We start from the raw sequence: 27,271 nt of genomic DNA, 5'->3' as shown, positions 1-27,271 counted from the left end.
TCACCTTGAACATCTCCGCGTGCGCAATGAATTCGCCAAGGCTGGTCATACGCAATCGTGCTCCTCTCCTCTTTTATCGCGACGCACTCATTTTGATGCAGAATCGTCTTGCATAATTGCAGAACCGACAGCGCTCGGATGACATGAAATGGTCGCTTCTGTGTACAGAACCAGCGCGGTGGCTTTCATGTTTGCTCATATCAAAATGCAAACACAGTGCAACTATTTGTTTCACCAGTGTAATTTCCACCAGTATTTCACCGGCGTTCGTCGAGCTTCGTGCCTTGTGTAGCTAGACTGCTTTCGGTGATCTGCACCCGGAGATGAGCACAGATTCTGACGTTTCAGAATTCGTTCTTATCAAACGATATCGCAGGTACTCGAGGGAGATTGTAAAGTACTTTGTAAGGTAAATTTTAAACTTAAGGTATATTTATAATTATTCTCGTTTTGTGCAACCTCTCGGAAGAAGGTATGCTAAAGCGCTCACCGCTTCAGACCTAAGGCACGAAACTCATGTGAAAAGGAGGTGATCAAGAGCTGTAACTAATACTAATCCTCTACATTAGCAATCGACGAGTATTATGTGCCCTGAAAAACAAACAAACCTAGCACTGCCAAGCCACACAAAGTGCCAGTCGCATGGTCGGTGTTAATGACATAAATGTGTTTCTCGAGCGAACTTGAGCCTAAGCTCAGAGCTTTCGATTTCCTCGTGTTAGAACATTCCTTTCATTTTCTTATAGGACAATATTTACAGAGAGCGACGCCAAGAAATAATTACCAATGTCATCGTTTACAGTAATGTAACTGCGTTCGTGCTACACTTTATACTAGTAGCCTAACTCTGAACAAAGCTAGGGGGGTTGCATGCCGTAGAAAAACATCTGTCCGATTCCGCTTCTCTGCACAGGTTTTGTCCGATGAAATTCAATCTTATCACGGCCTCATCCGGTACGACCGGTACACAGGAAACCGCCAGGCGCTGAGGACCCTGATGATGGATGTGGCCAGGTATGAGCACAGGCACGGCTAAGCTGTGTTAGTGAAAAACACTTGAAGAGTTAACTCCCGTCCGTCATATAGTAGTGATAATGAGAGCTGACGCTTTTCGTCCGTCCTTAGGGTCAACTGTTACGCGAATGCGGCCCTCCCATGTTTACGTATGTCTTCGAGCGCGCCCCTCGAGACGCATAAGCGTGGAAAGCGCAACGTGCGCTGTTGCTATTATCTGCGCCCATGTCTGTATCATAGGGCGGGTAGTTGTTTACACAAATGAGAAAAAGTAAAATGGAAATCAGCTGCGTAGAATATATAGAGAATGATGATAATAAAGCCTGCGCTTGGTACAAAAACTTAACTAGATAAGTGGAAAAATGACTGGCCGCCTTCGTGCCACGTGATCAAAACAGAGATGCGATTAATTTGCTTTATAGACTATTGTATTGCATAGGTGCAGACTAAGCCTCCCCTTTTCAATATATTGGCCTGCTTTCTCACAATTTGAGTACAGAAAAGAGTGCTCTTCACTACCTTTGATTTCCTCTGATGGCCCAGCTGGCAATAAAGATATTTTGTGACTTGGTGTGTAACATAACGAAGAAGTAGATAACGCTGCAAATGGCCCGTCGTCTGGGCCAACGAAAATCCACTAGAAATGCACGCACGCAGTAAAGCACTAGCACGCACTCTCACGCCCATGTACACACACTCACACAAGCAAGCACACTTTTTTGATATTTCGAGTCGCCAATGATGTAACTTTGTTCCATTCGTCTACTTTCGCTCTGCAGAAAGCCATCTGTCACTTTTGTGTACCGAGTATCTGGAATCAGCAACACATTTACCCACCCGTACATCGACAACTTTTACTCGAAGAAATTGGGCGAAGAGAACTTGGTGAGTTTTGGGATACTCGAACTCGTATACGTATCCTAGAGGCTATTGTTCGCACAGAGAGCGGGTAATCGAGTGCGCAGCGTGCTAACTAAATTCCAACTGCGGTAAAATGATTAAATTCATTGGATACGCTTTTTTTTGTTCCATGAATATCGTTGATCACCACAAAAAATGCTTACGGGCACACATTCCTAACATAGCCATCACTTATTTCGGGAATATCTGCTTAGATTTCTTAGACTTTATTTAATGTCTCAGTATTGGTCCCAAAATACAACTATCTTTTACTGTAATTCAGATCTGAGCTCTTAGCGCATAGTGATCGTATTTGTGCAACAACGGCATTAGACAATCATATCCGCTCCCATCATATCCGCAGTGGAAGTATGCATTCGCGCCCGCGAACGCAGGGGGAAAATAATTTTTTAACGTGTAAGTTTTCATGCGAAAAAACTGGGCACCATTTCACATCTCAATGCGCGTTTCGTTTTTTGCACATGCATGAAAGCGTTTTACGACGTGCGATTTATGAATATGAAAAGATTTAGCGTTAATTTCGTCTGAATGCCCCTGAAGCGGACCCTCTATTTGCAGAGTTCCGTGATCGAGGAAGACCTGGTCGCACCTCTTAAGGCGGTGACAGACCGTCGGGCTGTGGCCGTATCCATGACACTGATGGCGAGGCGCTGTCCGGAGAACACCGTGGTCAGCTTTGCAACACACAGCGCCTGCGTAGATATCCCTCTAGACGTTACGCATGTGAGTGAGTTGCACCCACGGTACCGAAGTGAACAATAAGAAAATCTGTATGCGATTTCAGCTCAGAGTAACTTTCGGTTCTCTGTGTCTTTCTGCTTATCTTGATCTTTGTTCGGTAAAAATCTACGCACTTGTTTCTGGGGGAATGGTATTTGCATAACTTTCCGCCTTTGACGTGAAACTCGTGGCGGCTACATTACCCTCTAGTTTCCAGTCTCTAAGATCCTACATTGGCCAGAAATTGCGAAATTTGTGTCTCGCTTCATTTTTATGTATTTATATCATGTAAAAACTCCATTTCCACTCTTTGGAAGTAGTCATATGGACTTGCGATAATGCAGTAACATGCATGAAAGCAGAAAACTTTCTTTTGTCTCAACTCTATGTTTAAAGATGCTGCTATAATACAGCACAGGAGGCTTAATTGTTAGCCCTGAATGAGATATTTTCTTGTGTGAGCAGAACAAATGCCATTCATGTTGCGAAATAATTTGATGTCGTTGTACAATAGATATCTATTCATTACTCAAGTATTTATCGAGTGCAAACACTACTCCAGAGGCTGCCACTCCAAAGTAAAATATTGTATTGCTTGCTTATGGAGCTCCTGCATAGCTTCCGTCGCCGAAGAGCAACGAGAGGGATAAGACAGCCGAATCATGAAACGGGCGATAGGGCGGCGGGACATAACCTGTAGCTGATGATGAGGTGACACTTAAATGGTATCAAATGTGTATTTTATTTTAACAAACCAGACAAAACCCCTTGCGGCAGGGAATCAAAACCTGTGCATCTCAATGGTCGCATTATATTGTCACGTCCTATACTAAGGACCGTTCGGACAAAGCGACCGCAGTTCATCAGGCCAGCAGCAGGAAAAAGCACAATGGCGGAGAGCCCCAGAAAGGCCGAAAGGATCGCCCGCACCAGCACCTTCTTTCTTCAGCTAACGCTCGCACTTCCTCTTCTTCAACTGCAATATTACAACTTCTCAAAGCAATTTAACACTACATATGTCATACACCATAGGGCATCTACATTTTGTCGGCATCTCCAGGCTACCAACCTCGTCAAATGAAACATTATCGCACAGTAGCACGAGACAGACACGTCCAAATACAACGCGCTGTGCTTAAAATGATGCGGAGGGAACGGGAACATAAAATACTATGCTGGTTAAACGTATACAGCTGTCCGAAATAGAGAAAACATTGTAGCTTAGACATGCTATTCGCAAAAAATTAACACATTACGGGCACAAACCCGATCGCCATTGTAGGAGACTTGAAAGCGCATCACACTGCAGAGGGCACAGAATTACGCACATCAAGGGCACGGAACTCTGGGGTAGCATTCTAGAGAATGACTTAACCTTAATCAATGACATCTATAAACGAACAAGACAGGGCAATAGGGTGAGTAGAGAAACTACCCCCACTTAACACCAATTGGAGGCCAAATCACAGCCAGGTGATGTAACATGGGGAAAGGACTTAGGAAGCGACCACACAATTATTGAGATAGATCGTTGTAGTTGCCGGATAGCCCGTGCCGAAACCCCAGAAAGGTCGGAGCGTTTAATTAGTGTCTAAACAGGTAGAACCTTCATGCCCAAGACGAGACCTAGAACTAAAACCATGGGGAACAGACATTATTTCGGCAGTTAAAGAAGCCACTTTAGAGGCTATAGGCGACACAACGCAGAGGCTGGGGATGCACAGGATATGCCTCTGGCGCAAGCAAAGGGATCAAAAGACGTTACCGAAGGTATTGTGGGCCCGGAACAAAATACCGTTGGCAGGTAAGCTTAACATTCCGAGTCTTAGAATACAGTCAAACAGTAAGAACACAGAAATGATGCAAAAACGTTTCGACTGCCGCAGGCGTACGATTAGAAATGTTTACCGGAATTTTACAGAAGTTAATAGAGTTGTACATAACAAAAACAGCAATTCGTTTGGTACCACCCATAACTCTCTGTGACCACAGTTGTGCCCGCCACAGTCTACCATCACGATTTCGAGGACCAAAGGTGGTGCGTGCGAATCTTCCCACACATTAAGGATTCAGCTAAAAAAGAACAATTGTGTGCGCGATGTGGTGCCGATTTGTTGGACACAATTCAGAACCCTGCAGAGCGGGGAACACAATTTTGCCAGCAATGGTGATTGTAATTGGCGACACACACACACCCATTTCCCAGTGGTATATAAGGCCGATCAATAGTATAGTAGGACTTAGTCCCATGGCATTGGAAAATCATGATGTGACACATGATGGAACAGGCGGTGCTCTTGTGATAGAGCAATCGCATCGCATTTGGGAGATAGCAGCTTTGGCAGCTGGGCACCCACCGGCTTTGACTGTACACATTTCCTTCGGTCGTATGCTTGGCTCTCCTGATGAGAAAAGCTTAAGAGAGGGGTTATGAAACGTTAAGGCCACATATGGGCTTCTGCCGCATGAGGCGGTGTTATGGTTGTCCGATGGCGGAAAGAATCACCGAACCATCGGCACAATGTTATTGGTCAGTAAAGGACAAGATTGAAATCGAGATCAGGAAAGCCATCGAAATTATCCAGGGCCTCCTTCCGCACATATCCACTCAAAAAATTCTCAAAATTATGATTTCAGACACTAGAGGAGCTCATTGAGGCTACAGAGTATCGCAAAAGCAACGACTCCTATGGAGCTGATCGGAGCTAAAAATACTACGAAAGCTAGGCTTTGAACCTCGAGGAGAATTAGACGCGCGGACAGTATCCCAACAGGCATAAGGATCAAAATCAGAATCCCACCACTCCCAAAGATCATGCACTCGATAGAGCGTAGAAGAAACGACAGAGCGAAAGCTCAACATAAAGGTCCCCAGAACAGACAGAGCTTGATTTACACGGACGTTACGAAATATGAACACAGAAAGGGTTTCGCCCTCCCAATCAACGTGGGAGGGCGGGGATCGAGTCTCTTGCTGCAGCATTCTACATAGAAACGCAACAGTGGCTGAGGAGTTCACCGTTGCGCTGACCCGAACTTAAGAGAATGTGAGGGTGATTATAACCGATTCCCAATCATTTATCCGAAACCACAACGAAGCCAAGGTACCTGCCGAAGCAGTCAAAATCCGGATGCCGGAAAAGCCACTGGCAGCACTAATTAACCCCGTCTAGGCTCCATCCGACGAAGGCCTGCGAGGAAACGAGACAGCGCACGCATTGTTCCGAGGATAGATACAGCGAGGTCTAGTGGGTTCTCGTCGAGCAGAGAGGCCCTTCAGAATGAGGATCTCAACATTTATCAAGATATTTTTAGTCCCTACAGATGAGGAAGACAGACACGACCTCGAGCAGGCAAAGGACTCAGTGGGAAAAAAAGTTATATGTAGAGAGTTGCAGGCGGCTTTTGTGGGAATTTAATCATACTAGTCATGTTTCTACAAATTTCCTCTTCCATTCAAACGCTGAATATATGCCACCCAGACGGGTGCGGAGCTTTGGCCACTTACATCCCCCATTTCTGTAAAGATTTCTACCCTTATGCTCTACGCAGAGGGTTCTGAGTGGCAGAGAAAGATTCGGTATGGTATGGAGCACAGCAGTACTAGTCGAGTTGAGATACGGCATGCATGACAGACCCACACCGACGACCTTTCTCAAAATTCTAATGCTGGGCTATCTTCGGAGCGCCGCGGTAGCCGAACCAGGGGTTTCCGAGGGAGACTCCACTTCTCTGCAGGCTTCTAGAGGACCGTGGCGGCGAATCAAGACTCACAGAGGGACGCCACGTCGTCGCTTCGTGCCGAATGCTTTGCGCGCGGGCCGAGAAGCCAAGCACAGCGAACCAATGTAACGTGATCTAGTAGAACACCTGCGAAGGTGGTGGTGTCATTTTTTTCTCAACTCACTGGCACTAAGGAGATGGTATCAGGCGATCCAGGATCCGAGTTGTAAACACTAAGGAAATTGCAAACTAGATACACATGGTGCGGTTATGTCCTAGCGACAATGAAACAGATAGTAAATAGAGAGTCATGAGAGATATTAACGGTCAGCAAGAACGAGGATCAAAAAAGTCAAATTTCTGGGCCTGGACACGGATGAATTTCAATGCATTCCAGACTCCTGAAGAAGGAGGAAGATGACGGCTGTCAAGACTCAAGTCTTCATCGCCCTCTGATTCCTTGACTGATGAAAATATAGTTAATCTATTCATCTATTTCGACTCGACCATGACGCACAGTACGATGATGATGCACAGCAGCAGAGGCGCTGTCTACTTTGTCGACCACATATCAGCTCTCGAGCTCCGGTGGCTGCCGCATCGCATAAGAGCGCCACTCATCTGTCTGCTCCCTCAAACTAGTGTGCGGCGGTGGGGTTTCGGCGTACCAAGAAAATACACTGCACGTAAGAACTTTCGGAAGCACTGCAAGATTTCCTCTTGAGAAATTTGAAACTAAAGGGTTCAACGGTCCTGAACAGATTATCGAACAATAACTCTGTTGATATACAAAATGCCGGTTCCAAATAATATTTTATTCTGCCTGCCATGGTGGTGCAGTGGTTACAGCGCGCGACTACGTTGCCCAAGAATGCAGGATCGAATACCAGCCGCCGCGGCCGCTTTCCTACACAGGCGAAAAGCAATGTTTTCTTGGCTATGCGTTGATAGTCCACGCTAAAGTACCCCACGTAATCGAAATTTCTTGCACCCTGCTCCATAGTGGAGGGCTCTTGAGGAGGCGGAAGATAAACTTTCATTAGTTGAGGAAGTCTCAGGACAGGGCTTCCGCTCTAGGTGGCCAGGAGCCCCTGAGCTCTGGTAACCTGGGTTGCACGTCGATGGTCGGCAGCTGGATTAACAGGTCCGAGCTGAGCTAAGCGGCCTTCCACTGCTCGCTGGTGGAGAGCTGCAAAGCATGGCCTTTGTTTGTAGACGTCTAAGTGTCGTGGCTTGCGCCCGGTCCAGGTCGGGGTGAGGGGCGGGATAGGTGCAATTTAACTCGCGATAAAAGTTTGTTATCTCCGCGTATGTGCGCGGCGCCTCGAATAAGGCGTCCGTTCCCGATAGATCTCCTGTCTCCCGGTTGGTTTAGCCTCGGGCTAGACAGTGGACCACTTCGTATCCGGAGTTACCCGCGTGAGCCGGAGCCCTTACGAGATTGATGTTGTGATTGAGAGATCGGTTGTGCAGAATTCGCGTCGCAACCGCGCTTAGAGAATTTCTGGCGACCTTTTGAACAGTGCTCTTTGAGTCACTTAGAATACCTTTTGTACGGGGATCCGCGATGGCCAGTGTGATAGCTACTTCGTCTGCCTCGCATATGGAGCTAGCTTGAAATTTTATGGCGTTAAGGAAGACTGACTTTGGAGTGGCCATACATGCCACGTATGCTCCATTTTTGAGCTGCATCCACGTACACTGCTTGTGGATAAATCTCATACTGTTTCTCAAGGATCTGTGCCCTTTGTCTTCCTGCGGGCATCATGTCTGTCTGGTAGCATGTTTTTGCTATTGACTTAACAACTAGTCTACTAGTAATGTTAGCCGATAAAGAGGAGGGTGTATGTGGAGCTTGTCCAGAATTATGCGTCACGCAGCGCTGCGTGACAAGCAGGCCACTTGGGCTGTCTTATGGTCTTCAATTAGTTAAGGTGGCGTGTTAAAAATTCCCAATGCAGTAGTCGATCTGGGTTGGCGTATACCGGCAAACCAAGGACCGCTTTGTATGCTATTCTAATTATTCTATTAGGTGCGTCTTCGTCCCTACGACGCAGATGATAGTACGGGCAGGTGTAAATAACTCTGCTTATCAGGAAGGTTTGAATGATCCTGGACATGTTAGCTTCTCTCATACCCCTGCGACGTGTGGCAATTCACCACACCAGTCCACCTATCTGGTGCGCCGTGACGCGTAGTCGGCGTATAGCTTCTGTGTTCTGCGCAATGTTCTGAATCAACATTGAGAACTGTGATCGTGGCTGGTGGGATTATTGGATGGTTGTCAATGTTTAACTGGGTAGGTTCTCGAGAATCTGGTTCTGCCTGTGAAGCTTGTTTGTTCCTTATAACGAACAGTTCTGATTTAGCCGCTGAAAACGTAAGGCCGCTTTCCTGCACGTAAGACTGTACCGTGTCAATAGCTCGTAGTAATGACTCTGTAATCTCTCCATCGGAGCCATAATTGGTCCATGTGGTGATATCGTCGGCGTATATGGTCGCGGGAGGCCGCTCATAACGATTTTGAAGAATAAAGGGGAACGTATGGCTCCTTGCATTTTCCTCTCATCCCTAGTGTAATTTTGTCGCTAGTTTTGTCACCGAGATGGAGCGTAGCCGCACGATCGTTCAGAAAGGTAGCGATGTAATCGCATGTCCGTTTGCCTACGTTCATCTGTAAGAGGTGAGTGAGGATGGAAGCGTGTGACACATTGTTGAAGGCCTTACTCGCATCGAGTTCCAAGATGATTCGCGTGGCTCTTATTCGATTTGGATCAGGAATGTCATGTTGTATTTGCCACATGATGTCCTGAGTGGAACGATCTGCTTGAAAACCGATCATGGACGGGAGAAGCGTGCCTTCCGCATCGGTGTGCTTGAGGAGCCTGTTTAAAACAACGTGTTTCATTATCTTCCCGAGACATGACGTTAAAGAGATTGGGCGGAGGTTCCCCATCTCGGGTCTTTTGCTCTATTTAGGTATGAAAATAATTTTAGCGTGCTTCTATTCCTCAGGGATGCTGCCCTCTGTTCAGTGCCCGTTGAAAAGGACCGCAAGAGCCTCTACTGACTGGCCCTCTAAATTGCGCAACATCTTATTGGTGATGCAATCTTCCCTCGATGGTGACATTATTACCTACCAAGGTATCCAAAATCATTACAAATTACACAGAATAATATTTCCAAAAGCGTGTAAGCAACTCACCAAACGCAAGGAGGTAATGTGGCGTAGGCTACAAGTAGGGGTATTCCCCAACCCCCAGCTTTACAGCAAGTGGCACCAGGAAATTTTAGCCCCAGGTGCAAACGTTGCGATGTAATTAGTGGACATGATCCACATGATATGGACGTGTCCTAGATTGGAAACACCTAACAGAACAGAGAAGCCCTGGGAGGCACTACTTCTCAAACAGGACGAAAAAGGGTGATGAGAAGTCATCCGTCGCGCCCTGGCCACTGCTCAGAGCCAAGAGATCCAGGACATGGCTGGGACAGAGCAGCACCCCGTATCCTGACCAACCTTTTGACGGGTGCCAATAAATGTTATTTCTCTCCCTCTCTCCCCCGGTTCCGATGTGGTGTTAATTTGGTTAAGAGCAGCTCTGATCTCTGCTACGGTAAAGACGCTATCCATATGAGGATTATCCAATCCTGAGTACCCATCTGGCGTGAGTATATCCTGAAGGTGTTAACGTACTGATCTTTTAATGTGTTCACGAGCTCTTCGCGGGTGCCCAGGAAAGATTGCGAGATCCTATGTAGATTCTTGTATGATTCATCCTTAGTTCTCGTAGGATCGAGTAAATGCCTGAGTAGAAACCATGTGTTCTTGTTGCCCAGTTGCCCATTAAGGCGGTCGCAAATCTGATGCCACTGTGCTCGGCTACGTTCCCACGAGCAAGCCTTCAAACATTGGTTCTGCTTATTTTTACGGCATCGACCATGAATCCTCCTTTGTGCTTTCATCATATGCACTAGCTTAGCATCCTGGTTGGGACCCCCGTCCTTCAGTGTCAGTTTTTTAAGTGTTTGCGGCGTCTTGCAACAGACGCTTCCGTCCATTGTTTTAAATATACGATACCTTCCGCTGGCCTTTGCGAGCGAACATATCTGAGGGCGTCCCAATTCCTGTGCTTTACTGCCTTTTTGCAATGCGTGGCTCGGAAAGTGGTACGTAGTACATAGTGATCCCTTCCTATGTTTGCACTTTGATTTTCCGATCTCGCATCGAGGATATTTCTGGCAAAGGAAATGTCAGGGCAGGTATCCCTTTTTACACTGTTACCAATGCGCGTAGTTTTATCAGGGTCGACGAGTAAGCTATGCCCTAGCGTCTGAGCTGTCTCCCATAATTTAGGCCCCTTTCTACTGTTAACTGAGTAGCCCCATTCTGCATGGGGTGCGTTAAAGTCTCCAACAGTCAGCAACATTCCATTATGAGCTGTTACATGCGCCTTACGGAAGAGTGTGGCTATTTTCGTGCTGTTGTCTTTGGGTGGACTGTACACGTTTAGAATATAGAGGGGAGATTGGGCTCGTTTGTTCGGTAAGATTTGTATAAATGTATGGAAACCTCCGGTGTTTCCAAATCTAGTTGGTTTGCAGTTAGATTGCGGCGTACAAGTGCAGCTGTGGTCGGCTGGCGCTAAGCCGACACTTTCGTAGGTATAGTGCACCTGTTATAGTGTGGCAATTGAACTGCAGGCGATGCAGAGCCAAGCGTACCATTCTGGAATATGCAGTTTTGGCCCAAACAAACAGACCGGTAGTCATAACACTTTGAGAAACGAGTACAGAAGTAAATCTTGGATTTGGAAAGGAATGCATCTGTAATTTTCGCCAGATGACTTGATGTGCCTTGGTGAGATATTTGTGTCCTGTTGGGTATAGGGTACGTGTTTGACATAAGTGTGGTGTGATTTCTTTATAGGTGAGTGTGTAAGTGAAAAACTTTATTAAGTATATTAAAGGGAGGGGGATGTGTAGGTGGGGTCCCTATTCCGGGACTCCAACGGCTGCCGCTGCTACCCGCGCACGTGTCACGAGGGCCCGTTGTGCCTCTAGTCCAGAGCTGGATAGGGCAGCCTCCCACTCCTCAATTGTTGTCACTGCATTCGGATCATCTGGAGGATTGTGGGGGCAGGTCCACACTATGTGGTGCAGGCCTGGCTTTTCCCCGCAATATTTGCATTTGGGGTCGCAGAACCCGGGGTGTATTGTGTTTAAACGGGCTGGTGTGTTATATGTACCTGTCTGCAGGCGTCGCCATCTAACTTCCTCCGCTTTGGAGAGCCCCTTGGCTGGGGGTGGATATTTTCTGCGAGAGAGTCTGCACTGCTGTAACCGCTCCGCATACGTCGCCAGAGGGCCGGGATAGGGCGGTGTGGAGGATGGAGGGGTCGAGTCCCGGGGGAGGAGAGCTCGGGCAGCGGCATGGGCGCACTCGTTCCCTTCCACGCCTTGATGTCCCGGTGTCCAGACGAGGCATTTGTCTTGTTCGGGGTGTCCATAATTTTTCAATATTCTGGCAGCCTGGGGACATATTCGCCCTTTGATGTAGTTGGGGTAGGCAGCCATAGAGTCTGTTATTATATAGGCGCAGGTGGTATGCGTGGCGGCTAAAGCAATGGGCGCCTCCTCCGCCATTTCTATATTGTCATCGCAGATGGTGGGGGCATCAACCAGTTGTTGTTCGTGAATCACAACCACTACCGTGTACCCCGCTTCTGACTTTGCTGCGTCTACGTAGTAGGATTCAGTGTCCGTCCCGTACTTTTCCTGGATATATTTGGCCCGCGCCTTCCGGCGCAATTGGTGGAACAGAGGATGCATATTGCGGGGTAGGGGATTGGCTATGAACGAGTCTGGCCACCCAGCCGGTATAGCCTGTTTTTGTACGAGACCTTGCGGGCTAGTCAGGTTAAGGTTCATAAGAACGGTCTGGCCCGTGCGGGTTGCTGCTAGTCGATTTATATAAAAACCCCACGGTCCCTCGCCGACCTCATGTGGGGTTTTTTCGTCGCCCGGTTGACGATCCCTCGGGCGAAATTGTGGGCAGTCTCATTACCCGGAAGGAAGGAATGAGCTGGCGTTCATATTAGCTGTATGGGACGATGAGTTGTTTGAGAGGCAAGCAGCAATGAGTGCTATAGGGGATATCCTACTTCTGCTGTAATTCCTTCCGGGTCCTTGGTAACTATGGAAGCGGCCGTGAGCTATTGACCTTGATAATTCTGTCACAATCATAAAGGTATTGAAATTATCCGCGTTTTCGCCTGCATCACATACACCGTGTCTTTTTTGGACTGGTATTGCTTGTGGAGGGCTTTTGCTCTTTCTACTCGCCTGTCTGGAGGAGATTCAGGGTGCATATTCCTCGGGAGAGGTAGAATATTAAAGTGAGTTTGCAGGCTCATGGGAAGTGCCTCTTTGGCGTCTCTTATTGCACATTAACCGAGTAATTTGAAAAAAAAAATGAAAGATAGATCTGCTCGGCTATGCCTGGATATACGTAGCCAGAAGCAGTGACTATTTCGGGATCAGAAGTTAAGTTCTCCAGTCTTCTGCGCTATTTGTCAGCAGATAAAATTCCTTGGCTTCCATGTCCAGCGCATCTAAGTTCACCGGCGTTCTATAATTCTTTAACAAGAACGGAAAGACGCAGCATCTGTCACTCACGGAAGGAAAGAAGCATAGCCCGGCGGCGTTGGAGCGCACTCTTTTTCCTCTTGGTCCTCATAGCTGACGGCACATGGGGGTCGTCACATCCTTCACCTCACCCTAATTTAGTGACCTAAGTATTTGTGAGTGAGTGAGTGAGAAGGCTTTATTGACACCGACATGGACTTCGAAGCAGGGGCTCAGCCAGGGGGAGGGTCTCCTTGGCGGCTCTCCTGTGCCGTGGCCGCAGAGAAGATCTTGGAGTAAGCCTCCTCCGCCAGGCGTAGGACGATATTTTGTTCATTCACATTTGGGCTGCGGATGTACGACTCCCAGGTAATTTGATCAAGGGGATCAGTTTCTTTAGCTCCCGGAGAATCGGGGCATTGCCAGATAGGTGATTTTGACTCAGAGGTACGCTGCAGAGATTGCAAGCCTCTGGGTCTCCTGTCAACTCATTATGCAGAGTAACACGAGGAAAGATATGATTGGCTTGAATATTTCGCCAGGCCCTGCATTCTAGGGGTATTAAGGACCTATCTGGTAGTGGATAGATCCTTCTGTTTAGTCTGGAAGTCTCAGACAGCTCCTTGTAGGTGATGAGGGGTTTTTGTCTCCGGGTAGCGGGGTCTCTATGGCCTCTCGGGTGTATACATCTCGAGTGAGGCGATGGGCAGCCTCATTGCCTGGTAGACCCTCGTGAGCTAGAACCCAGATGACTAAAACCTCCCGGTTTAGCGGGTGCGTTCTTAGTAGACTGGCCGCCTGCTGGGAAATTAGGCCTTTGCCGAAGTTCCTAACAGCCGCCTTATTATCTGAAAGGATAGTTCTGGTTTTAGTGCCTGTACATGCTAGCGCTATCGCAACCTCTTCAGCTATTAAAGCGTTACGCGTATTAATGGATCCAGTTACTTTCTGGGAGTGGTTCCCATCTACCACTGCTATGACCGCGGCCCCTTCTAGCCCACAGGCAGCATCGCAATAGGCTGATTCCTCAGGAGGGTCGTTTAGTAGTTTGCTTTGAATAAATTTTGCTCTAGGCTGTCTTCATTCCTTGTCATAAATCGGGTGCATATTATTAGGGATCGGTGACTTAAGTATTTTAAAAATAGTGTTTGGTACTTTCAAATTTCGCGCCAGTCGCAGTATCTGTCACTCGCGGAATCCCGCTTTCGTCCTCACGGTAGACACGTGGAATTATGAAGAGCGTTTAAAGACCCGGGGCGTGGCACAGCGGTAAAGCGCTCGGCTGGGGATCCCCGGGATGGAGGTTTGATTCACGGACGAAGGCTATTTTTTTATGAGCAGGAGTCGCACACCTGGAGAGCTTGGCGAGGGGCTGGGCAGCTGGCCTTGGCTGTGACGTCACTCGATCGCGGTATACGGCATACTGCATACGCGAAGCTTGGCTCCGAGCCTCGTAGGGAAGCTTTTCGGTTTGACTTGTGGGATTTAACGTCCCAAAGCGACTCGGGCTATGAGAGACGCCGTAGTGGAGGACTCCGGAAAGTTAGGCCACCTGGGGTTCTTTAACGTGCACTGACATCGCAGAGCACACAGGCACCTTGCTTTTCGCCTCCATCGAAAAGTGGCCGCCGAGGCCGGGATTCGCTTCGCTTCAAAACTTGGTATTATTACACAGAAGGGCTGGCGTTTGTGTCTGTGTCTCGCCTCTGTTGTTCTTCATTTCCGCTAAAAAGCCCTACATGAAGAACTGCCAACTCACCGAATACAAAGTTTTAATGGGTGTCTTTAACTTGGATTGACTTCATATCACCATCACTTGTGTTCGAACCCGACCATGGCAGCCGCGCTTAAGAGGAGGAGGAAGAACATTTATTTCCGCCGAATATGGTGCAACAACCACCTACGGGTCCGCACGCAGGCGTCCGGGGAGGCAGTCTGTCGCACCGCGGCCAGGAGACACCCGGCCTCGTCTAGGAGAAGAGGTCTTCAGCCTCGGCCGCCTGGCGGACGGCGAATCGCTGCGTTTTTTCGTCGGAGCTTCTTAGCGTGGTCTCCCATTCATCGCTAGTTTTAATTGCGTTGCGCCCTGGGGCAAGAACGCATCTCCATATTATATGATCTAATGTTGCCACTTGGCCGCAAAATTTACAAATTTCGGTTTCTGAACCGTCCCTCTTCCGCCCTCTGGCACCCGTCCAACTCCTCCCCAGGGGCGAAAAGAAATTTCGAGCTTGGAGTCTTCTCCAGTCGTACGATTCCTTTTTACTCAGGGATCTAACCGGTGGCGGATATATCCTCCGGTCTTTCTTCAGGTTGTCGGTTACATCTCTAAAGGTACCAATACATTCTTTGGTTTTAGAAGTTGTGGAGGCGTCCGCAGCACCCCGAGGTAGCGAGGAGCGGGCGAGCATGTGGGCAGCCTCGTTGCCGGCGGGACCGGCGTGTGCTGGGGTCCAGATTACGGTCACGCTCTCTGCGAGAGACGACTCGTTCAGAAGTTTTGTAGCACGATTGCTGACTCGACCCTTGCTAAAATTTCTAACCTTCGCTTTGCTATCGCTGATGACGTGTTTCACGCCTGGTCGTGCAATGGCAATGGCTATTGCAATCTCCTCCGCCTCTACCGGCGGTAGATCTCGGTTTCTTTCTATTCCTATGGCGATCCCAGTGTTTAATAGGGCGACCGAGGTTACGTCGCCTTCTTTCCCGATCGCTACATCGGTGTAGGCGACCGATCTCGGCGGGAGTTTGTCCAATTTGTTAGCGAGATGCTTAGCTCTGCTATAGTGCCTAGAATATTCTAGGCACTATAGCTCTGCTTTTCCTCCTCCCCTCGTCGTGTACGGGGTGCATGTTCTTCGGTATGGGCGAGACGTATAGATGCTTTTTGATTTCTCGATCTATGCTTTCTCTGACACTTTCGCCTTCCCCGGGCGCTAGTAGGTTTACCCAGTCGAGGATTTGCCTACCCGCCGCCGTTCCTGCGAGTCGCTTTCTCTGGGACAGCCTGACCGCCGCAGCCAGCTCTTTCCACTAATTATGCAACCCCAATTTCTCTAGAATGTCGTTAGAAGTAGTTATGGGGAGTCCTAGAGCGCACTTCGTGCATCTCTTAATTATGGTGTTTAATTTGTGTTCTTCGGTCTTGTTGATATTTAGGAATGGAGTCGCGTAGCACATTCTGCTCGTGACAAAAGCTTGTACGAGTGGGAGTCTACTAGCCTCCGTGAGACCACTCCTTCTGTTGGACGTCTTAAATACTCTGACTACGAGCTCCGCCTGATCTTTTAATTTCTTAATCAGGCTTTTGTTACTACCCCTGCGGTTGATAATCATACCTAATATTCTAATTTCATCTACTTTCGGGACTTCGTTTCCGTTGACTTTAATTTTGATATCTGGAGTTATCTTCCCACTACTGCTGGTCATTACCAGGAGCTCCGATTTTTCTGGCGAACAGCATAGACCTACGTCCTCTGCGTGATTGCTGATTATATCTGCTGCCTCTTGGAGCCTGGATGTAATGTACGAGTCGTTCCCTTCGCACATCCAGACGGTCACATCGTCCGCGTAGATGCTTAGTTTTAAGTCATCGAGATGGCCAAGCTTACTGGGGAGCTTCCTCATTACGATGTTAAAAAGGAAAGGTGAGAGCACAGCCCCCTGCGGAGTGCCTCTGTTACCTAGCAGGAACTCCTCCGAACATAAGCCCTGAAAGCTGATGATCGCCGTCCTGTCTCGCAGGAATGATCTAATCTATTTGTAGATTCTTTCGCCTACTCTAAGCTCAGCGAGTCCGTCGAGAATGGCGTCGTGGCTGACGTTGTCAAAAGCTTTTTTAAGGTCTAAGCCTAGAATAGCTTTTGTATTTTTTTTCCTGAAGTCTTTGACAACATCGTTATGTAGTCTGAGCATGGTATCTTGCGTACAAAGGCCGGGCCTGAATCCTACCAATTCAGCCGGCCAAGCATCATTCTCTTCGGTGTATTTGGTTAGCCTCCTCTGAATAACTTTCTCAAGTAGTTTGCCTACGCAGGATGTTAAGAGAAACGGGAAGGCGCCTGTTTGCTGTGTTATGTATTGTTGTTGTTGTTGTGGCTGTAGTAAGCAGGAAATGAAATTGTGCGGACCTGCTACTGGCTCTGTAGCTGAGCCGCCTCCGCGGCCTCGTGTGGTCAGAAAAAAAGAGAACAAAGAAAAAGAAGAGAGAGAGAGAGAGATAGAAAGACTTGCGCCGAAACAGCAGCCATCATCTACCACCGAAGCGATGGCGGGTGCAATGACGGCCTACAACAGATAAAAATTTGTTGGCTGGCTAGCCCCCGCCGCAAGCGACGTTGACTAACGTTGACCTACCGTCCCAGCCCCGTAGGGTCAGGAACAGCCACCCTTCAAGGTAAAGATACCAAGTGGTCGAAATTATTCCGCAGCCTTCCACTACTGCACCTTTTCCTTTTCTTACAATCCGTCTTCCTATTTTTTCTCATGGCGTGGTTGAGGTGTACACACAAAAGTGTGGCAATGCGTCTTTCATTGCCTGTGAGTCTACAATATTGAATTTGAATCCACATTTTTAAATCATTGCGCCATGGTGGCGCAGTGATTAAGATGCCTGACTACTATGTCGAATTACCTGGGTTCGAACGAAACAGCCGACGGTTGCGTTTCGATGGTGGCGAAACGAAGAGGCGTCCGTGTGCTGTGCGATAGCTAAGGTCCGGGTGGTCGAAATTATCAGAAGCCTTTCACTAAAGGTCCTCTTTCTCTCTTTCCACATTCACTCCCACCTTTGTTCGCTAATGGCACGGTGCAGGTGTATACTGAAAAGGTGTAAGATACTGAACCTGATTTATTTATTTATAGGAAGGGAGAGGCGCGGTAACTGTCTCACTTGATTTCAGTGGACACCGCAACCGCGCCTTAAGGGAAGGGAGGAAGATGGAAATGAAAGTGGAAAGAGAGAAAGAGGAGCCGTAGTGGAGGGCTGCGGAGTAACTTCGACCACCTGGGGATCTTTAACGTGCGCTGACATCGCACAGCACACGACGCCTCTTCGTTTCGTCTCCATCGAAACGCAGCCGCCGAGGTCGGGTTCGAACCCGGGTACTCCGGCACAGTAGTCGGGCGTCTTACCACTGCACCACCCCGGCGGGGCAGATACTGCACCTTTGTTCATTACTTTAGTTTACACTAACGCAAAGATACTGCACCTTAATAATAATTGGTTCACTGGAAGGGAAAGGCGCTGTAACTGTCTGACTCGTTTTCTGTGGACACCTGAACCGCGCGTGAGGGAAGGGAGGAAGGTGGGAGTTAAAGAGAAAGAGAGAAAGAGGAGCCGTAGCGGAGGGCTACGGAATAATTTCGACCACCTGGGGATCTTTAACGTGCGCTGACATTCGTCCGATACTGCACCTTTGTGTTCCTGTAAACTAAAGTAATGAGTGAGTGAGAAGACTTTATTTACACCGACATGGACCTCGGGGCAGGGGCTCAGCCAGGGGAGGGTCTCCTTACCAGCTCTCCTGCGCTGTGGCCGCAGAGAAGGTCTTGGAGCAAGCCTCCTCCGCCAGGCGTAGGACGATCTTTTTTTCATCCACATTTGGGTTGCGGATGTAGGACTCCCAGGTAATTCGAACAAGGGGATCAGTTTCTTTAGCTCCCGGAAAGTCGGGGCATTGCCAGATTAGGTGACTTTGACTCAGAGGTACGTTGCAGAGATGGCAAGCCTCTGTGTCCCCTGTCAACTCATTATGCAGAGTAACAAGAGGAAAGAAACGATTGGCCTGAAGTCTTTGCCAGGCCCTGCATTCTGAGGGTATTAGGGACCTATCTGGTGGTGGATAGATCCTTCTGTTTAGTCTCGGAGTCTCAGAGAGCTCATTGTAGGTGATGAGGGGCTTTTTTTTCCGGGTAGCGGGGTCTCTATGGCCGCTCGTGTGTATACATATGGATCGAGGCGATGGGCAACCTCATTGCCTGGTAGACCCTCGTGAGCTGGAACCCAGATGACTGAAACCTCCCGGTTTAGCGGGTGCTTTCTCAGTAGACTGACCGCCTGCTTGGCTTTAGTGCCTGTACATGCTAGCGCTATCGCAGCCTCTTCAGCTATTGAAGCGTTACGCGTATTAATGAACCCAATTACTTTCTGGGAGTGGTTCCCATCTACCACTTCTGTGAGCGCGACCCCTTCTAGCCCGCAGGAAGCATCACACTAGGCTGATTCCTCAGGAGGGTCGTTTATTAGTTTGCTTTGAATAAATTTTGCTCTATGCTGTCTTCGTTGCTTGTCATGAATCGGGTGCATATTCTTAGAGATCGGTGAAATTTTGAATAGTTTCCGCGTCTCAAGCTCCAGGCGTTCAGCGACATAGGCTGGCTCACCTGACTGAAGCTGTAGTTCTTGCAGCATTTTTCGGCCCACTACAGTGGAGGTGAGCTGTCAAATCTGGGCCTCCTTGACCGCTTTAGCAATCTCTTCCCATGTATTATGCATTCCCATAGCTAGAAGCTTCTCTGTCGACGAGTTAGGTGGGGAGGTGCCTAAAGCCCTTTTGAATGACGTTCTGATCATTTTCCCTAACCTCTCTACTTCACCAGCAGTGAGACTGAGAAATGGTGTGGCATAAGCTATGTTGATGATTACAAAGGCACGAAGCAGTTTTATTAGGCAGTGTTCTCTGAGGCCTTTGCTCCTGAGAGAGATTCGCCTGAATATCCCCGTTACATGGTCGACTTACGTCTGCAGCTTTTTCAGAATCGAGGCAACTAAAGTAATTTATATTTAAAATTTTGTCATTCAAATGATGGCGGCATGCTAAATGTAGCCGCCGCATTCTGTACAGTGTGGCTGGCCCAAGAAACTGGCACTCGCTCGCGCCGTTTGTACCATCCTAGAACGGCGTCCACGTTGTGGCTCCCTAGTTCGAACATTGGGGCTGATGGTGTGATATTAGATATTCAGGTGGCAGAAATTGTTCCGGAGCCCTACACTATGGAAGCGCTTACTCTATTTTTGCTTTGAATCCCTTGTTCTTCCCTTTTCTTACGGCGTGGTTGAGATGTCTTCCTAGAAATTTGAAAGAACATATATGAAGGGTAGAGGGGGAGTTTCAGTTCACAAGCCGAGCCAACGTTTTGACTTTACTCGGGGACAACCACCATGGGGACAACTTTCTGTGGCAATGTAGTGGAAGCTACGGAGCCAAAATGCACCACATCGCTCCGCATAAAAATATAGTGCCTCCAGACAGTTCGCAGGTGATGTTCTGGAACTGTATAACATTACAGAACTATTAACCTTACTATTGTATCAGGCTTATACTACAGTAATAGCCAGTACAGCCCGCAGCATTCATTCAATGGCTGGGCGACCTGTCGACAATCTCGCAAAGCGCAAGCAGCGTACACGGGCCGGGTGGTATGCGTCTGCCACTTTTCTCCGCCCATTTGTGCGCGCATTTTTGACAGCGTACATACGTCGTGCGCGGTTCCGAAACCGCTGCCGAGGCCATGTACTCGGAACTACGTGGCGTAGTAACACAGTTAGAAGAGCCCCGCCCCCACAGCTTTGGCTCTATTGCCACAGAAGTCGGCACGAGGCAGCGGAGGTCGCTCAGCTACAGAGCCAGTAGCAGGCCCGCGTGCATTTTCTTTTCCTTCTTACTGCAGCCACAACAGTTGTCGCCGAGTACAGTGGACGTATCTTCACCGAGACGAAATAAAGTCCAGCCCGGCAAGGTTGATGAATTCAGCAACCATCAAAACCTAGAATATTCTTGACGGCTGAAAACCCTGCCATCGCAAACTCTATAGTCTACACCAGAGTCCCCGCCATTTTGAGAGACTCAAGCATGCTGTATATCTTAATACCGCACTCCCAACTTTGGCACAAACTGAACAAAGAGAGCGAAATCGACCTGATCGGGGTACCAACACACGCGGGGGATCAGTCAACAAGGCAGTCCGAAATCCGCTCGAGTAGACGTCGGCCGAGCTGTGGATGTCGCCTTTGACCTAGAGCCTTTCGGAGATCCGCTCTCTTGAAATCACCGTTACATTCCACCCTGCAGACTCGGCTGAACACACCCACCACCACACAGCTCACTCTCCAGAGAGCAACAGGTGGTGCGGAAAAACTTCAAACCGATACATTCCTTAACCCATAGACTTTTCTAAATTCCTTAATTAAGACGTTAGCCCTACCTGTCCCTTCTGTGCTGAAATAGCATCAAAAAAGCATATAATGTGGAAGTTTTAGGCCCATCTACTTCTCAGAGAAGTCATGTCTGATCCCTCATTTGACGCGTTGATTCAAGTAAGAATCAGCGACGGCCTGGACATGCAGTCCTGATCCATGGCATTGGCCTGTGTTGCGAAGGGCCTTCATGGTCTAAAAGGCACGTGCTGATCGCCATTCCCAATTCCTTACATTGCTTTGAATAATGAAGTTGCACTTCCTTCCTGCGTAGTTAACTGGATCGAAGTGTCCAGTGCCCTGGATATGGCTTTCCTGCTTACAGTAATGAAATTTGCATCGAGTATTTTTATATTTCTTTAACTGCAACAACAAAAAGTGTATTTTGTATTCTATAAAATGTGTGGATGCGATGGGGATAATGTTGTCAAGCGGGTAGGTTCTTAATTCCTTGTAAAATCACTGCGGTGTGGCCAATAACTAATTACCAGGACCGGTAAATGCAGCGCATCGCTGCCGATTTGCTACGGCAGAGACACTACTTAAATAGAAAATGCTGTGCTGGTAAACCTGCCTTTTAGTGGGCCGTAACACCATAACACGCAACACAGGAGCCGGGTGTTCAAGCGACAAGTCATGCAATGCGTCATGCCCTTATTGCCTGTCCCTCGTCTTCACAGATATGCGCCTTGGTTCCGGGCTTTGTTGAGAGCCTCTACTACTCATTGATGACGAGACGCTTTGCGGGGGATGATACCCTCACAGAGGACGTTTTCTTCGAAGTGGATAAAACGTTTGCCGCAAAGGTTGGTCAGAGTCTGTAATGTGCTTTATTAAACGGTACATTACCCTTGCTATCCTATAGTGAGGCATTTGGAGTTTTGTGACACATGGAAGACCGCCATAGTCGAAAAATAGCGGCTTTGAACGTTCCAGCTTTTACACAGAAATTTTTTATACGGCTTCAGAAATACGGGAAGAAATACAACGTCATATTTCTGTCGCACTTTTACACCTTCTATTTCCCTTTAATGTAAATTGTGATACAGCATAATAATGAAATGGAAAGTTCGAGTTTTTGTTTTTGTAAATTTTTGTTTTTGTAAACATGAAAGACAGTTCATTCCTCTATAACTGTCACATGATACTGGGTAGATGTAGAGGCACATGGTAACTAACAATGAGCTAAACGGCTGTAAGCGAATGCAAGCTCCTCTTGACCAAATGAGAGGCCGCGATCTGAGGCCCTTGTGTAGGCATGAAGATAGTTTTCAGGGACTACTTGTCGTCGGAAACGCGGGGGGACCAAATATATTGTATTATTATATAGATTGAGCATTCGCAAAGTTGTTACTACTCAGTTCCTGTGGCAGATTTCAATATAGAGTACAGTGAAAGGAAATAAAGAAATAAACAACCGTAGATGCAATCCATTAGCTGAACGTAACACATGCGTTTCGAATCGCTTTCATAGGTAGTGTCAATTATTGGGTTTAAGTATGGCATTTATGCCATTCTTTCTGAATGCAGGTGTTCCTGATACTGAACCAGCTGCAGCAATCTATCGCGCCGCCCTACACGTTCATCCTCGAGCGATACGAGATGGAGCCACAACGAACGATCCGCTACTATAACTCCTACAAGCAGGCGGACGTTCAGTGTTCAGCCATGCCATTTGGCTTCACCACGAAAACGAAAGCTCAGCTGACCAAACTGTGATTAACTGTGAACTGCTTTCGGGAGGAGGGGTTAGGACTAATTCTGTTGAGATCGCAACGCAGATCTGAAACTGCACGGTGTCGCTTTTGAGCCATTTTATAGCTCGCTTGTTTACTGTTGCAAATACTGTAATAGTGTGAAGCAGTACTGCTGCCTTTGTGTAGAGAAGCAAGATGGAGATTTGTGTCGGCAATAGTAAAACGTAATCAGTATTTTCGAAAAACTATTAAAAGTTCTTAAACGGTTCACACTGTGAGCTTACTGGGGCCTGCGTGAAATTCGGTTGACTAAATATAATGAACTTGATACCTGATCTCAGTGGGAGCATTCCGCTTGCCTGAATTATAAGAGCAGGCTTTGGTAGCCTAATATTCTGGGTTCGGCTGAGGAGCACGAATAGTTTAGCAGCCGGGTGGATGAGGTAACTACAGATTTGTTGAAGGACGGGAGGGATATCATGCTAGGAAAACTGGCAACCCTGTATACGCAATGCCTGATGACATCGATGGTACTGGAATTATGGAAGTACGCTAACAGTATCCTAATTCATAAGAAAGTGGATGCTAAAGACTTAAAAAATTAGGCCAATCAGCTTACTGTCTGTTAAGTATAAGAAGTTTAGTAAAGTAATCTCTAACAGATGAGTACACTCTTAGACCTAAATCAAGCAAAAGCTCGAGCAAGTTTTTGATCATGTCCATAATATATAGGGGATAGCAAAACGCTCGGAACATAACTAGCCCCTATACATAGCATTCATTGGTTAAGAAAAAGCATTTAACTCAATAGACACCTCGACAGTCATGCATGCATTGCGAAATCAGGGAGATGACCCGTATGTGAAAGTACTGGACGATATCTACAGCGGCTACAGAGCATTCATAGTTCTCCAGAAGGAAAGTGACAAAATACCCATAAAGAAAGTTGTTAGGCAAGTAGACATGATCTTGCCAGTACTATGCACAGAGACTTGGAATAGGAACAGTTCGAGATTAGGATTGATGGAGAATACCTCCGGAATTTGCGATTGGCTGATGACATTGCCTTGATAAGTAACTCAGAGGATGAACTGCATATAATGATTGATGACCTAGGCAGGAATAGGAGAAAAGTAGACTTGAAAATCAATATGCAGAAGACTAAGGTAATGTTCAACAGACAGGTAGTAACCGTAGATCCGGACCATGAAAACGAAATAACAAGAATAAGATTGGGATGGAGCGCATTTGGCAAGCACTCGCAGGATATGACCAGCAGCTTACCGGTATCGCTCAAGAGGAAAGTATACAACAGTTGCATCTTACCGGTACTCACCTATGGGGCTGAAACGCGGAGGCTAACCGAAAGAGTTCTACTTAAGTTAAGGCTATGGAACGAAAAATGGTAGGGGTAACATAAAGAGATAGGAAGCTTGCAGAGTGGGTCAGAGAAATAACTCAAGTTTCCGACATTCTAGCGGAACTTAAAAAGAAGAAATGGACATGGGCAGGACATGTAGTACGAAGAGAGGATAACCGATGGTCGCTGAGGGTAACAAACTGGATTCCAAGGGAAGCAAAGCGTAGCAGGGGACGGCAGAAAGTTAGGTGGGCGGATGAGGTTAAGTTCGCAGGGGTCAAGTGAACGCAGCTAGCACAGAACCGGGTTAAGTGGAGAAATATGGGAGAGGCCTTCGCCCTGCAGTGGGTATAGTCAGGCTGATGATGATGATAATGATGGTGATGAATTTGCGTACTCTGTGCGCACGTGTAAACAGGCGGACGAGGACCGTCGGCGGTGTAAAACGACGTACCTGAAACCCTTCGTTGAATGTGTGGACGGTGGGGTGTACTCTATTCCCCTTTTATGCGGCAAGATGTACGTCGGTCAGATGGTCATTTTCCTGAATGAGCTCTTAAACGAAGATCAATATAGCACCTTCGAGACAGGCACAAGCAATCTAACGCTCAAGATCAAGCTTCTGGTCAGGAAAAACAGCGCGCCTCGAGCTTTTCCAGATGTTCGGTAATAAACACGCATTTGGACCAGATCGTACGAGAGGATGGGGAGGTTACCGAGATAACCGGCCATCATGAAAATTGCATTACTGTGCCTTGAATTGCTTTAACAAAAGCAGAGTAGCCCTTTTTGACGAAGTGACAAGCTAAGAAGTCTTCTTAATGTTGTTTGGAAATCAGTTTATAAGTAGCATATCGCACAATAAATGTGTGTTGGAAGTTCAGCGCTGGTGTGTCCTCGTGTGTTAGTCGTGCCTTTTGCTGTTATGCGCTGGCAATTATACATAACACAAAACTAAAGAGCACTAGAGAATGTGCATTGCAGTAATGCGAAAGCACGGATGCTGCTGTGTGTTGCTTCTGGTTTTTTGTAATCAGTTAATTCCCTTCTTGCATGTTTATCCATTTTATTCCTTGGTACTTTCAAATTGAGCACAGTCCCTTCCTATGCCCTTTTCCTGCTCTATTTCCGGTTGCGTGGCGTCACATTATTTCGCTTGTTTAGAGAGAGAGAGAGAGAGAGAGAGAGAAAGAAGACTTTATTTACAACAACATAGACCTCGGGGCAGGGGCTCACCGAAGAGGAGGGTCTCCGCCTTGCCGGATCTCCTGCGCCGTGGCCGCAGAGAAGGTCTTGGAGGAAGCCTCCTCCGCCAATCGTAAGGCGATCTTTTGTTCACCCGCATTAGGGCTGCAGATGTAGGACTCCCAGGTAATTCGATCAAGGGGATCAGTTTTTTTAGCTCCCGGAGAATCAGGGCACTGTCAGATTAGACGATTTTGACTCAGAGGTACGTTGCAGAGATTACAACCCCCTGGGTCACTTGTAAACTCATTATGCAGAGTAACATGAGGAAAGAAACAATTGGCCTGAATTTTTTGCCAGGCTCTACATTCTGAGGGGGGAAAGAAGAAAACAAAAGAAGAGAGAGAGAAAGACGTGCGCCGCAACAGCCGTCGTCCACCACCTAAGCGGTGACGGGTGCAATGACGCCTTACAGCAGATAAATATTCGGTGGCTGGCTAGCCTTCGCCGCAAGTGGTGTTTACCTAGGGTCAAGAACAGCCACCCTTCACCATTGGGAGCCGACCCGCGAAGTAATGCTTTCGCATTAATAAATCTTGTCTCCTTCTTGAGTTACAGCTAGACTGACTTAGAACTGCTGCAGTAATAAAAGTTATTATTGTTAAGGATGCGCAAATTTCTGTATACAACTTTGAAGCGGCCTCTTAAGCGTTAAAGAAACTGTTATATAAAGCTTTTGTGTCCCACTCCCTTCAGGAAACGCGCTCCGTCCGTAGAAATGTAGGAGTCACGAGCTACCTGCCAATGGCTGACATCCTAGTGGTGACCTCTGCAAAATCAGACACACGGAAGTTCAAATCCTGGCTCTTCAATCCTGGCTACAATACCCTTCGCGCATACGAGGCTTCCAATGGTGATAATTTCGTAGACATCGACGCCGAAGGTAGAAAGGATCAGCGCTGATTTCTCGCAATATCGTCGCCACTTACTAGTCTCGAGCCTCCAACACACAGCGCGTAATAGATCATTTCTTTTCAGGCTTATATTTCAGGGTGCGGTCCGAACTTTCTCGATGGCCTTGAAGTGCTATAGCTGTTTCAACTACATTTTATTGCGGTCCAAATTAAATGTGTACACTCTCCTCACATCGGGATTGTTTATATTTACATTGGCACACACACCCTTCATGTAAGTTGGGTCCCTTGCTCGACATCATGAAAGGAAGTAGGGCGAAATGGCATCGGCCGCCCAGACGAAAGCTCACGGGTGCGGAAGCAAGCGGTGACAGCCACTTCCGCCGTTACTTATACCTCTTTTCTTTCAGCGGTTCCTCTGTCGATAGGGAACTTCCTGTAGCGAAAAGCCCTAAGAGGACTGAAGTGTCGCGGCGACCTTTCACCGGACACTTTGTGAAGCGCGTGAGCGGAGCGTGGAATCAGTGTCCCGGGTGTGACTTTTTCTCAGACGTGGACTGTGGTTTTCTCCGAGCGTCGCTGCGTTCACAGCGGTATCATTGAAACCGGCCGCTGACACCGACGACGTCTGCAATACTCCAGCAAAGAGAACGTAAGTTAGCAATCGTTTGTGTAATTATAGGACCACTGAGTCCAGCTCTTTCGGGCATTAAATTTATTTTTTAGGGGGAAGCTGTAAAAAATTGTCAAATGCTCTTATGAATGCGTTGATGAGAATAGTCCATCCTTCCAACCCATAGCAATGTACTGATTTCAAGATTTGTCCTGCGCTCATTGTTATGACTTCAGTCTGCCATGAAGAACGAAGCGGAGACGTTTACCGAATAACTGTCTCACAACATCTGAATGCTTT

The 27,271-nt window shown here is 47.6% G+C and overlaps 2 protein-coding genes across 4 annotated transcripts in view; both read left to right on the top strand.

The window, feature by feature from the left end:
* The window catches only part of LOC146200550 (uncharacterized), a 65,311-nt gene extending 42,058 nt beyond the window's left edge, over positions 1–23,253 (top strand). Inside the window, exons 5-8 of the mRNA XM_084592393.1 lie at positions 914–1,014; positions 1,794–1,899; positions 21,883–22,008; positions 22,733–23,253. Coding sequence (XP_084448519.1) covers positions 914–1,014; positions 1,794–1,899; positions 21,883–22,008; positions 22,733–22,921 — 522 coding nt within the window. The 3' untranslated portion in view covers positions 22,922–23,253. The remainder of the gene's footprint in view (positions 1–913; positions 1,015–1,793; positions 1,900–21,882; positions 22,009–22,732) is intronic.
* Positions 23,254–26,831: 3,578 nt separating this feature from the next.
* LOC146200549 (uncharacterized) overlaps positions 26,832–27,271 on the top strand; it is a 128,097-nt gene continuing 127,657 nt past the window's right edge. For 2 of the 3 annotated variants that reach the window (XM_084595558.1, XM_084595559.1), the window contains exon 1: positions 26,832–27,010. The gene's annotated coding sequence lies outside the window, so the exon portion shown is untranslated. The remainder of the gene's footprint in view (positions 27,011–27,271) is intronic. The other variant, XM_084595560.1, reaches the window with a different exon arrangement.

This window comes from Amblyomma maculatum, chromosome 2 (genome assembly GCF_055883805.1).
Source record: "Amblyomma maculatum isolate TAMU_Amacu chromosome 2, ASM5588380v1, whole genome shotgun sequence".
NCBI classification, from domain to species: Eukaryota; Metazoa; Arthropoda; class Arachnida; order Ixodida; family Ixodidae; genus Amblyomma; species Amblyomma maculatum.
This window is presented reverse-complemented; position numbering and strand designations above follow the sequence as displayed.